We start from the raw sequence: 14,314 nt of genomic DNA, 5'->3' as shown, positions 1-14,314 counted from the left end.
ATCTGTAGTGTATCTGTATATTTCTATTGATGGAATTAGCACTTTCTAATGGGCCAGCTATGTAGGAGCCTTTCATTCTTACGCATGGTGACGGGAAAAGAGCCAGTTTCTGGAACAGTTTATGCATCAGATATGTCCGAACAGTGGAAAATGCCTGACATAATTTGCATGTAATGAATCAAGTAATGCCTTCGTCTGTAGAGAATTATTTATAGTATAGTTTTACTGTCTTGAATATACAGTAGAACTTGGTTATAACGTCATCAAAGGGACCTAAAAATAGTGTCGTTATAAACGAATGTCGTTGTAACCGAATGGGCACTTACACAGTAGCCTTATGTTAGTCACGTAAAAATCTACCAAAAACCGAGTTAAAATGTTGCATTTTTAGTGAAATACGTAGTTAAGTACAGAATAACGTAACATTAACGTGGAATTGCCCAAATGTGTAATATCAAAGACATATTACAGAGCTTTTCACTGACAATACACACCGCACTAATACTGTATATTAAAGGTAGGCCTACTCACCAAATTACAGTAGATTACATCAATTGTTGTGCCTTACTGTACCTAGATACGAGTACAGTAATCAGTTATCTTCATCTGTTTCCTGTTACTTGCCCAATACACACTTTCTAAATTACGTTCAATGTCCATATCTGAGAAATTGAGGAATGAAAATGACGTTACATACGAGGTTGATGCATTTGTGCATGTCGTACTAAGCAAGGTATAAAAACAGTTGCCTTATGAGGAATTAGTTCGTACCATTGAATATTTGACGCAATAGACAAGGTGTCGCAGAAACCGATGTTGCTATAACCAAGTTTTACTGTAGTTTGTTTGCCCACTTGTTGGGAGTATCTAGCATGTGCTAAAGAATTTTTACTGCTCACTATAGCTATTCATTTGTCTTTTCGACAGCTGGCATAACAAACCAACTTTGCTTGTTACCGTGGATTCACGACTCACACTTTTGCAGTTAAGTAAAGGGTAACATATTTTTCTTCTTAATTAACGGACCACGCCATGAATGCTTATGGGGAACTGAAGCATAGCTCCACGCAGTCTTAAGCTCGGTTTTAGATGGAGGTGAACGATCAGGTTAACCCGGCTGCTATATGCCTAGTGAAAGAGCCCTCTGTACCCGTTAGGGGAGGAGGTTGGGTGGGCCCCAAAATGCGAGGCGACGAAGCGAAAAATCTCTATAGAATAAATGGGTTATGTTTAATGGAGCAGAGAAACGAGTTATTATTGTTTGTAACGTCGTGTCGGAAAGTATTAGCAGGAAAATGGAGGCAGGAGATTCTTTCTACATGTCGGTACCTGCCTATCAAACTATTCTGCGTCCCTTCCCAGAAAACCGTAATTTTCCTATTCCCGTCTCTAATTCATTTTTGTCGCATTCGGAAGGAAACGTTGCAAAATGCTGCTGTTAATTCGCCATGTTGTGTCTGGCCATCCGTCTGTCTGCATGTTACAGTTGGAGGCCCACTGGGCGAATTATCGTTAAATTTGTTATTGGAGAGGTTCACTAAAATTTGTCCACACATTACATTTTTTAAACAATAAAAAAGTAAATACATTCCTGTAACAGGCCGTGAAGGCCCATAGGGTTGTGAGACATTGAGAGTCCCACATCATCTAGACAGTCGGCTCAAAGATGGCGGTAAGGTTGTCAGCCTTACGCGCCGGCCGCGCTTTACTCCCCAGGAAAATTATTTAATTAATTCCTGGTACTCATTTCTGTTAGAGGCTGAATCGACCCCAGGGCCATAGTGCGGCTGGAAGGATTAGGTCAATTGAAAAAGATCCAATGACCTCATCGGGACTTGAACCCGCGACCTTCCGGTTGTAGCATAGTCCCCCAACCAACTACGCTACGCGTACCCAATAGATAACAGTAATAGAACGTTATGTGAATGTGCTTCTCTCGATCTCAGCTGTTTAAGCGTTTGTCATTCGAAAACTTCGAAGTGGAGCTATAGAAGAAAATGCAATACACGTTTTCCACAAGTATTACGGGTTTCGAGGTAACTGAACAATGGATTTCGATGACGTCTACAGGCAATGACATGCCAGAATTGTTTCACTATGGTTACGTTTCACAGCTTGCTTCTTTCGATCCTGAAATCATTAGCTATTCTTCAACAATCGTTTTTCTATCCTCTTACTCCAACTTTGGGGCGTACGGCTGATTTCTCAGTTTCTAGATCGTTTTTACAGACAGTAAGACTCCTTGGACGAGTGATCAGCTCGTCGCAAAGCCTCTACCTAAACACAGGACAGCACAAAGACAGCATAAACGCATACACACACCAAACATCCACGCCTTGTGTGGGGTTCGAACCCACGAACCCAGTTTCCGGGCGACCGGAGACAGCACATACCTTAGACTGCTCGGCTACCGTGACCGGCTTCAGCATATCGAAGTATATGTAATGTGTTCGTGTTAGAATTAAGTAATACGAGTATATATATGGATAAATACCGTCTTAAGTGCAACAAATTTTATTGTAGTTTTTACTTCTTTTCCTCCTCCACACTACACACACTAAAAAAAAATTTGTAAAAGAAAGAACAGAGATCTTATAGACATTTTAACTTGAATTAAGTTTTAAAAAGTGCTAATTTAAAAATCAAATCGACGCGTGTAGATTAACAAAGATTTTATACAATTAGAAAGACTGGTAATTTTAAATTTTAAATTTTAACAAGCAGTGTAACAGCTACGTGAGTGATACACACCTGATGATGGCCATTTAGGGCCGAAACATGTAGTGTGGAGGAGGAAAAGAAGTAAAAACTACAATAAAATTTGTTGCACTTAAGACGGTATTTATCCATATATATTGTGTGAGTGTAACAGGATGCTGAAATATAATATTGTAACACGAGTATGTTGACTTTGGGTCTATAGCTTAGCACTGTTTCGTCAAATTAAACACTGTAACTCCTTATAGGCAGTCGTAGCCATATGTACAGTTTGCTTTAGCATTAAACAACTCGACATTTAATGTTCATTTTATTCCCAGACTATGGGGACGATTATTTCCGCGAACACTGCGGTTCTTTGTAATGGAGATGCGTTGTACTTTTAGGAAGATGAGAAGAGACCTTAAAAATGCCGTTTGAACAGCCTAGCGCTATAAATAGTTAAGCAGTGTCCGAAATTTCCCACATGTTTTTTTTTTTCCTATCTGTGAGTATTACATCACCATTTCTGCATAGGTCCAACGTGTAATTACATATGTAAGGGCGGCGGAACTCCATTTCTCAGTGGATTACTGCCTCTCGTGGTGTAGGTAAACTTAGAACTCTGCCGTCCAGGTGGTGCAGCTGATAAGCAAAAGAACACAATGTGGGTACAGATGCGGCTAGCAGAAATTTATAGAATTCTTTGCAAATGTAAGTTTGTTGCTGCTTTGGATTGCGTGAAGCCCACCCATGTGCGGTAAACGTCAGCCTGCTTAGATGATCATGTTAATTTTTTTTAAGTTGGTCATTAAACGTCACTTTCAGTAACGAGGCTATATGGAGTCGATGATGGGACGATTAATGACTTTCCAAATTGTGTGACTAACTTTTCTGAAGACATCATTATCGTCGTAGTATCTTTCATTCGTAAGTCATTTTCACAGCACAAGAAACACTGCCGTATGACAGGACAGAATATCGAGAAAACACGGTGTGCAAATAGACAAACGGTAGCGTATGATCCCCGTTCTATATAGACCTACACCGATTCACATGATAAGAAAATCAAGGAATCGATTATTTGAACGGTATCTGCTGTCAGTGCTAAGAAATTAAGCACATTGTTATAATGCAAACTTAATTCTTCGGCGAAAGATTTGGTCACTTCTTGACGAATGCTCTGCGTAAACATTCCAGAATTGAAATGTACAATGCGTGACTTCATACTTCAGAGAAACAAATTCTTGTTTAATAATTCCTTTAATATTAAAAATGCATATGGAGACTGACTCCTATTTAATTTAATCACCAACGCTTTTTTTTTTTTCGCTGAGACTGTGGACTGTTCATTAGACAATTTGGCGTCTTCTTTCAGGGTCGCACGGAAGACCCAGTCATCACCCCTTGCCATTATTTTCTTTCCCAGAAGGTCAGGATCTTCCAGAACAGTATTTTTCTGTACGTTGTAATCGTTCATCTAGGATATGACCGTGTGATGCACAACCCGCCTGTGTGGAGGAGAGATACTGTATTGGAACATGACTATTGTCCGTACCCTGTTGTTTTATTACAACTCCTACATGACTTGCATGGAACCCGGACAGCTCAGTCGGTACAGCAACCGGCTGCGGACTGTATTGGACGACCAGCGTTCGATTCCCGGCAGAGGAAAGGGATCTTTTGTACTTCACAGCGTCCAGACCGGCTCTCGGACTTACGCAGTCTCCTATTCAATGGGTTGGTGGGGCTCTTTCCCCCGGTGTGAGGCGGCCGGGATTTGAAGCGGACCACTCACCTCCATCTACTGCCGAGCTCAAGAATGGTGGAACTATACCTCCACTTCCCCACAACTCTTCTTGGCTTGGTGCTTAATTATGCGCTGGGATAATTTTACCTCTTTACTTTATTATATGACTTACATATATCAATGCGGTGCCATAGCTCAGGCGGTCAGTCACCGGCTTCCAGCCGCGGCGGCCCGGGTTCGAGCCCGAGTGGGGCCACGTGGGATTTGTGGTGGACAAAGTGGCACTGGGGCAGTTTCTCTCCGAGTACTTCGGTGTCCCCTGCCAATTCTCATTACAACTACAATTATATAAATTAACATTAATAAAATATAAGCATATTATACACCAGGCAGTAACAATAATGGAATATGTAATGCCATGAACTGATGCACTCATATTTCAGCATGACCTTCCTTCATTTCACTTCACTACACTTACGTACCCTTCACATCATCACCACAGTTCACTTCACTTTACTGCATTTTCGGATGATTTGTCACCACACCTTCATTTCGCCTTATTTATCACTTTCCTAACACTTTCCCTAAAATTGTTTTGATTTACAGGAGAGAGTCCCTAAAGCATCTGCAGGCAGTTGGTTCCAGAGCTGGATGCTCCTATTTACGAAGGAATATCCGATATCTCTCTTTTCTTTTGCTCCTAATTTTCCTATCGAACTGTACAATTCACCTAAGTTATACATTATTTAATAAGTTTCACGATAATTCTGAGGTTTATATATGGAGGCTAGAATCCGTTCTGTGAAGTTCTTTAGTCCCATCCTTGAGCTCCGACTTAAATTCCCACGCTGATGCATGCTGTTACGTTGGCGTGCTCATCGTGACCAGTTTGTTTCAGTCATTATCCGGCCGACACAGATCTTCCTCTCTCTTTGTTACCTGAGTTTTAATGCAGGGATCTTTTTGCCATCGAAGTAGCAGATATTGGAAAGTTCTATAAATCCCGAGTGTTGTTTTATAGCTTAGAGATTTAAAGCAAGTGTCAATGATGGGCTGTTGTGAACAGGGTAATGAACCTTTGGAGTCTCTAAGAGATGGGTCTTTTTTTTTTTTGCCGGTCGAGGATCTGTCAGTTTCTCCAGAAAGACTCTACTTCATCGAGTTGAATAATATGGACAAAGCTATCTGTTAAGCCGTCCCGTTACTTTAAATGTACGACTTTCCCATCTAATGACAAACTCCAAAGCCTTTCCAGAAGCTTACCCTGTAACGGTTGTCGCATGAACTTATTCTCTTTCGTGCAACCCGCGAGAAGTAATGACTCTCCCATGTTCATGAAGTAGGTGAGGCAGATTTGTTGGTTTGTGTGCCGTTCCTCGGGTTAAAGATCGAAGTTGCGAGACATGACGTCCTTTGATGAATGGGATGCTTCTAGTAACTTCAGAACAATAGTTTACCGAAAATAAACGTGCTAAATTTAGACTTACTTTCTAACAGATATTTCCTGACAGCGAGTTCACAAAATGAACGATCGTCTTGGTTTCTATGGTGTTACACCGCAGTTTTTGCACCCACTTTTTGCCATTGATTTTGCATATGAATTGTTCGCGAATAGGTCCAAAGTGTTATCCTGCTTTAAAATATAAAACAGCCTTGTTAAGATTATTTCCCTTCCCCCCCCCCTTTAAGAATTAATTAACAAGTTCCATAGACTTGAGTCCTTCCGCTCAGCTCATCGAGAAATTCTCCGCCTTTTGTGGATTGCAAAAGTTCATTGCCGTGTTCACAAGAGCCCGGAACGGGGCTTTATCCTGAACCTGTTTATTCCGACACACTTTGTATATCCTAAACACTATTTAAATAATTGACGTTTTACGTATATGTACTGTATAGTGATACGAATAATAAATACACTGTAATTGTCCCACGACAAAATCTGCATCAGCAGTAAATAAATAAGCGCATCAAAGCCATTGAAGTATGTAAAATCGCAGGGCATGCGCATAACTTAATGATGTGTGCACATTACCAACAGACAAAACGAACATACTTATAACTTGTGATTTTCCGCTTACGTAACGAAATGTTTTGTGTTCCTTCCAGTTATTCGTATTACAAACACAACCATTATAATGCCCTTTAAAAATGTAACGGCAAGCCTCTTAACTTTCGTACGTTTACCTCTTTCCTTTCTTTCTCCCCTATTCATTTCTGGTTCCATTTGTTTCACCAGTCCGTCTTACTAAAGTACTATCTTCTGGCTGCCTCCGTCTTCTCTGAACACAGGGGCAGTAAGCTCTTGCGAAGTCGGTAAACTTCTACCCTACACACACATCCAGAAGACAGCATTCTTCGAATTGGCCTTGTTGCTATTAAGGCATACTGTAGGCTATGCCATATAGCTCAAGCGGTTAGTCGCTGGCTTCCCACCGTGGCGGCCCGGGTTCGATCAATTGGGATTTGTGGTGGACAAAGTGGCACTGGGGCAGATTTTCTCCGAGTGCTTCGGTTTCCCCTGCCAATCAGCATTCCACCAATTGCTTCACAATCACCCTCACCTATCATCTGGGGCTGGTACAGTAGGCCAGAAGTGGCCGCAGTACAAGGGACTTAGTCCCACCCCACTAGCAATAAAAAAAAAGATTATTTCTGTCTTTTGTTTTTATTTGAAAGAGCGATGAAAATCCTTTCTCACAAAGATAGGTGGTTGAAACTGCATCATGATTTTCAATGCTTCTTAAGATAATTCGGGAAATTCACTTCTCACTGAGGGCGAGATCCAGAATCAGACCAAACCAAGATCACGGAATTGTATTTTAAGCCCACTGTCACTTGAAAACTCAATTAACTGTGTTTTTTTCGATAACGAAAGGTCGTTCTCGTGATTGTAACCCCGAAATGGATCGCGAACCCATAAAAATTTCTCATAAAAGTTATTCGGAAAATATGTTTCAAATTTCTGTTTCACAGTTTTGAGGTGGTCAGAAACCCTTTCCAGAAACTCAGAATAAACAGAAATATAATTTTCCACCATAAAGGATTCCAATATTGGGAAAAGTTTTAAATTGTCTGTCTATTACGTAACTAATCCATAACGCCAGTTTTTTCTTGAATGCCTTTATTTTGTCGTAGGCATCAAGAACAATTGAACAATTTCCCTGAAGGATAGATTTAGTTCATTTATTTTAGCAAAAATGTCTGAAAGATAAGATAGTGCTAATAAACATACTTTGTCAACAAGGCGTGATTCAAAATCAGAATTACATTCCTTTACAAATAATAAAATTCCGTGCCTTAACTGAAATAACCTTGCTAGTACTTTGCCCCTGGAAAGCCAGCGAATTTCAGAATGAAGCACAAGGTTGTGTATATTCACTGCCCATTTCATCGCAGAGTACGGAAAATAACCTGTTATTTAACGGTCTAGCCTTAACAAAATTAACTAGTTTTACAGCATTGTCAAGCACAGTTTTGAATTCTGGTGGTTGCATTCCTTTGGAGGCCAACGCTTCCCTATGTATGAAACAATGTAACCAATTCATATCCGAACCTTAGACCTTAGAACCAACCCCACTATGCCTGCCTGTAAAGGCGCGAGCTCCGTCCGAACAGCAGCCCACACATTTTCCCCACTTGATCACTTTGTCTCGTATGCAATTATCGAGAGTGTGAAGTATTTCTTCTCCAGTCGTTCGGGTTGACAAAGTTCTACAAAACAGAATATCGTCATGAATGTTGTTACCATGCGCATATCTTGCGTAGCATGTTAACTGGACATCATTTGCAATATCAGTAGTCTCGTCTATTTGTAACGCATAATCAGGGCTCTTCTTAACTCTTTCGATTAACTGAGATTCTACGTCTCCTGCCATATCGTCAATTCCGCGACCGACAGTGTCATTTGTAAGAGGAATCAAATCAACATCTTTTAGTAACTTGTTGCCAAACATAGTTTTTGCCGCATCTTTTATAGCCGGAAGAAGTAAAGTGTCCCCGATAGAATGAGGTTTCTCTGTTTTGGCTGTGCTCAAACTTAAGAGAGAATGATTCCAGTGCGTTGCTAATAATCGAACCCATGACCGAAACTATATTTTGCCCATGATTTAATGTCCCTGAGCGTCGTTGAAAAAAAATCAGTTGGATTATTTTTCACATCACAATGTTTAGTTTCTAAATGTCGGAGTTTCGCAGGTTTCGTGCGCTTGTTCGACAACGCTTCATAACACAAAACACCCTGAGGTTTCTGTTCACGTTCATCACCACACCAAGCAAACTCGAATTCGAAATATGAACTGTCATATTTCCTACTGTATTCTTTCTTTGAACCGCTTGCTTCTTCGACTTTAACAGCATCACTTTTACTCGTCATTACAACACGTGGATCACAATGAGGGTTAGCATTACCGGTTTCGTTTGTTTTTCTTTTCAAAGTCCATGTTCGGAGCAGCTTTTCCGTTATAAAAAATGTTTCCGAAAAATATATAAAAACTGGAATTAACTCACGACATACTTTGTCCAACTATCACTTTTTTTTTCGTTTAGTGGGGGGTTGAGTCCAGCTGGGTCCACTCGGCACGGCGGCCACTGATTGGCGATGAAGATGGAGAATTTGGTGGAATGAAGATCGGCAAGAAAACTTTCAGTAATAAATAACAATAGACAACCAATTGGTTGAAAAGTGGATACCCCATGTTTACTTCAAATCTAATAAAACAGCAAAGGGAAAGCGGGAGCAATAAAACCATAATGTTGTTCACTGCACCCTTCTTTTATTAGCAGTCTTTCTGCAGCTACTAATTATCGGCACGGTCCCTCCTCTGAAGCTAGTGACATTGCAGTCGCACCCTCATACCCTGGAAATACCGGATTCTTCTCTGGTTATTGAAATGTTCGTGGAATTTAGAAAGCTTGTTTTCTTTCAGTATCCATTTTATTTCGCAAATTTGTATTTGCTTATTTCGCTTTAATTTCTTTTGTTTGGACAATTTTTAATTTAATTTAATTTAGGTCTCCTTGCGGACCACCTGTCCCATCATCGCGGAACACAGGGTCATAAACGCTGCTCTATCCGCTAAAGTTGACAGTAACTTCGCCGATAAGCGGCGGTCGCTTGGTCGGTATAGTTCGCTTGCGGACTAAAACCACGGAGATTTGTTTTGTGTTATTTACGTCATCACGAGTAGAACTTTTTTCGTCAGTAATAGAATTGTAAGTGCTCAGTTCAATAAGGTATGGATGTACAGAACTATTAGGCTTACTTTGGGCTCTGTCCATCTCGTATATGTCTTCTATACAGCAGACGATGGATAGAGTCCAAAATAAGCCTGATAACTCTGTACAGCATACACCATCGTCAGAATCCTTTCAAGTCTATCTATGGTTGAAGTCCTCGACAAAAATTAAACCGTGGGTCAGTGTTATTCCCTCTTGTTCTTGTAGTCAGATATCGCGTCACCGGTGCTCATATTTCCCCCCGCTGGTTATAAAGGTAACGTAGTCGAGTAACAACGCTACAAGACAATGTGAATTTGGAATAGTTCGGTGTTGGAATCAGTATTGCTGAACAGCTCTCGCATCACCATTACAGAAATTCATAGACAAAGTAAATGTCTGCCTATTATTCAGTAGGATATGTAACGTTATAAATAATATATAAGAATTCAGTTCGTACCTTACAGGAAACATTGCGTTTCCGCTACAAATCCCAACCGGTTAATGCTTTTTCGGGAGATAGTCGCTGTTTGTTGTGAAAACCATACGGTACACACAAATGCACTCTGTGGGCAAAATTCAGAATTCAGTGTGATAAAGCAGATGTTATGTACAGTATAGTAATCACTCGGCTCTAAAGGGTTAAAACTAAATACTTGCGGTAGATAGGGCTGGATAGGACAGAAAAGTGAAATAAAGAGGACGTCACATATAGGGATATCATATTTTAGCATACGATGTAAAAGAGTAGAAATTAATAGTGGTTACACGGAGAAACTGCTCCTGTTTAATCCGGCCGTGGATGTGAGAGTACAGTACAGTTCTCTACCTACACAGCAATGGCCGTGATATAGTTTATCTTCTTGGGGATCGGAACCTAATGTTTAAACATTATTTAGATGAGCTTCGTCAGTGATGAGGAGGAAAGATTGCAAAATTTTAACCACATCATTATTGTTTGTAGATCCACTTTATATATTCAGACAGTTTTCTTTATACTTTATATTCCTTCACATATTTACATCTCATTGGAAATCACTACCGCAGGAGGCCAGCATATATGTTGGCCTGTTCAACTGAGATGTAACGTCGATAACGCCGTGCTTATGGGAAGGGAGACTGCTTCAATGAGAGGAACGAATAGTTCTGCGTTTCACCACCAGAGTCGCTCGAAGTTCGAAGGGTGCTGCGCTCTACCGGTAGAGGCAGTACGGTTCCGGTAGTTCAGTAACTTCAGTAAGCAGCTGCATGCCGCGCGATGTCGCATTCGTGTAATGGCGAAAGCTGCGTTCAGCGCAGCAGTAACATCTATTGTGACAAACATGTTTGGTTTCCCTTGCGCAAAGAATGGTAAATATTTATGAATGATGAAATGAAACTTGCGGACTGTGTATGACATAATAAAATTTTAAAAGATACTTTAGATTGGAGGTTCTCGTGGCGGTCATTATAAAGAGTAATGTCTTCTGGATATGACGCAAGCAAAGAAGTAGCTGGCTGGACTTGCTTTTCGACCCTGAAGATGGAGGTAGCACGCTCCTGCGAAACTTATACCAGACTGCACATAGTACTCTTCATGATCACCGCCGTCAGACTCTCGGTTCTCATGAGTGAGATAACCTGCCGGATTTTAAAATATTTTTATTAGCTTCGTCCTCGAAAGGGTATTGTCAAATGACTTCTTCGGCTGACACTCAGGCTTAACATTGTAATAGTGTAGGCTTTTAATGTCTGTGTTAAGCTACAGAACCATTTTCTTTTTTATTCGCTGTAACTTTAGTGGAGTGAATTATCTTTCAGGGCCTATTTCATTTTGATATTCAATAACAAGTTTGTTTTCTTTTTTCCCCTCAAGCCTCAAGTTGGACGGAGCGTGCGAGCATCAGGAGAGAAGGTAGGCTTTTTGCCTGCCACATGTCTGTGTGTGTGTAAATCCGTATACAGTAGTAGTAATAGTAGTAGTAGTATTAGTAGTAGTATTTACGAGTATTATGCATCAGTCTTTCAGGACACCGCAGTAGATTGTCAGTAGTTACCGTAGTTGGCACTGTAGTGGCGTTGTAGTATTATTTTATTACGACCCGTTCAATATCTAGAGCATATGGCATCGAATGGTAGACGGCAGATGGATGATGAATTGGAAATGATCTGGAAGGAAGCGGTCGTGGCCTAATAGAGGTACTATCTCGTCATTTGCCTGGAGGGACCAGGGACCACGAAAAAGTTTCGCTAAGAATAGCCGGTGTACCGGCCGGGATTCGAACAGAGCAGCTGTCGAATTCGAGTCCAGAACCTTACAGCTATGCTAACTGGCCTGACTCTTGGTAGTTTTATGCGTAAAGCGACTAATTCCGTGTAAGAACTCAGGTCCGGGGATAATGAGGAAGAGAGCCCAAAAGATATATATATATATATATATATATATAGGCGTTAAGGCCAGCAACATCGTTGGGCGCTTCGCGCGAGCTTGTTATTACAATACCATACTACTGCAGGGATCCAGTGTTGGGTCGAAGAGACGCCATCAGAATGAAGAAAATGACATAATTGGGAGCTTCATAATTTGTATTCCTCGTCATATTATTATGGTGATCAGATGATGGGTCGGGGAGGGATATGGAACATCCAGAGGAAGAAATGCATACAGACTTCTGGTCAGAAATCCGGGAAAGAAGAGCTCACCTAGGGGAACCCTGGTATAGACGGGAAGATAATATTTAAATGTATCATAAAGCAGCAGATTCTGCGGTGGATAAGGATCAGCGGTGCTATATTCCGAGCACAGTAATGCATCTTCGGGTTCCATAAAACACGGGGAATTTCTTGACTAGTTGAACAACTACTAGCTTCCCAGGAAGAACTCTCTTACGTGGCATGAGTTAACCAATTATCCAGTTGAAAGCGGAAACAAAAATGTTAAAATCAAACAAGTATCGTAATGAAAAAGATATGGAAATCGTGTGTAACACATCAAGAATAACGAAAGAGAAATCAGAAGTTGACAGACGATTTACTAAAGTAAACGTTTTTATAATCAGAGTGCCTATTGTCCACGGTCCACCCTGAGTCGTGTTCGTAGTTTGTGTGTTGTTACCATCAAACGCAGCCTCATCTTCTTTTCTGTTACATCAGTTATGTCCGAGTCCCGCACTTGCCGTTCTTCATGAATGCATGACCCCCGTTACATTTCGCATGTGTGTTTTTTGCACGTAAGGAAGAAAGTACAACATAAAGCTGAGATTTATACTGACAATAGCGGAAGATTTTCTGTAAGTGTTCTTCGAAATCTAGCATTATTTCATTGTCCTTTCATGTTCATTTATTGTAGGCACAAATCGATTGTTGCAGGTAGAAGCGTGTTGTTACGTAACCAGTCTTATACAGATATCGTCCTCTGTAGAACAGTTGTTGTTCTCTATATTTCTTTATGTATTTACCATATCATTTCGCCATGTTAAGCCTACGGATCTTTTGTACGATGGGTCATTTTTGAGATAATCGATACAGTTCCATTTGAAGAGTACGGGTGAACAGGGTCAACCACAAGTGATAACTGACCAGAAACCACCACTGGCTCCCTGTAAGAGTATTGTCTCTACCAGTTCTTGTGTGTCTTACCGTAGTGAAGTACAGTATGTGAATATGTAGCTACGGATGAGACGAGAGAAAATGAAGCTTATGTTTATATCTCTTCGCCAAAATGCATGACAGAACCGTAATATGAAAGTATGTAATACATCTTTCGAAATGTGGCAAAACTTGAAATAAACTTATTTGGGGACGACAATAAGAAATCATAATTACATTCACGAGGAATTAGCATAGATTTTTTTTTCAAGGGATGCTTGATATAATCAGTTCAGTGTTCTTTATTTTCTCATATTATCAAAAATTAAAAAGGGAAAATTGTGCAAAACTGTAATTTTCGCTACCATTTGTATGCGGGTGCGAAACTTGATCTCTTGTCCAAATGGAAGAACCACTGATTTGGAGCGACTGAGAAGAGGATGCTGAGGAAATTTGTGGGGTCTAAGATAAAAGTAATATGAGAGGAGGAAAATTCATGATCAGGAACCTGTACTGTTCACTGATGTTGACGTTAGATGTAGGAGAGGGTTCAGTATGTTTTCGCAGACATGGAAGGCCATATGTCAGCGCTTCCAGGCATCAGGAAGCTACAAACACGGGGTTTTCGGACAACTTTGGCTGTATGCTTATAAGTCGCTCCATTCCGAATCGGTTCAGACGTGTTCCAGACACGTGTACCTCGGTTTCTAGCTGCCACGGTTCATACAAGTACGGCTTTGCAGCAGGCTGTAACTGTGATGGTTTCTAGTTGTGAGTTTATTTGTTCTTTTTCCAAAAGATGCTTTAAATAGTCTTCCTTTTTTACATAAAGTGTGAGCCACTTGGAGTTACCTTGAAATATATTCATTAATGACTTTCGTAAGGTAAAGCATTCCACAATCCCTTCTCTTATGCAAACTTCCTCTTGACAAGAAAATGAAACGGGACAAGTTTCTGACCAGGGCGAAAGATTTTAGTCCGGATGAAATCCTCAGACTTCTCTACGGTTTGTATTCATTAACGTAAAGTCATGACCGTAGCGTATAAAGTCTGCTGTCGTAACTTCTCGCTCCTTGTCACGTGTTAATG

At 40.6% G+C, this 14,314-nt stretch overlaps 1 protein-coding gene across 6 annotated transcripts in view; it reads left to right on the top strand.

The window, feature by feature from the left end:
• Window positions 1-14,314, top strand: part of LOC111864255 (NAD kinase) — a 135,197-nt gene that overhangs the window by 35,821 nt on the left and 85,062 nt on the right. For 5 of the 6 annotated variants that reach the window (XM_023851348.2, XM_023851346.2, XM_023851345.2 and 2 more), the window contains exon 3: window positions 11,514-11,552. The exons of the other annotated variant lie outside the window; for it this stretch is intronic. In XM_023851348.2, the coding sequence (XP_023707116.1) occupies window positions 11,514-11,552 (39 nt within the window). The remainder of the gene's footprint in view (window positions 1-11,513; window positions 11,553-14,314) is intronic. 6 annotated transcript variants of the gene reach the window in all.

Source organism: Cryptotermes secundus, unplaced genomic scaffold, assembly GCF_002891405.2.
Source record: "Cryptotermes secundus unplaced genomic scaffold, Csec_1.0 scaffold33, whole genome shotgun sequence".
Classification (NCBI taxonomy): Eukaryota; Metazoa; Arthropoda; class Insecta; order Blattodea; family Kalotermitidae; genus Cryptotermes; species Cryptotermes secundus.
This window is presented reverse-complemented; position numbering and strand designations above follow the sequence as displayed.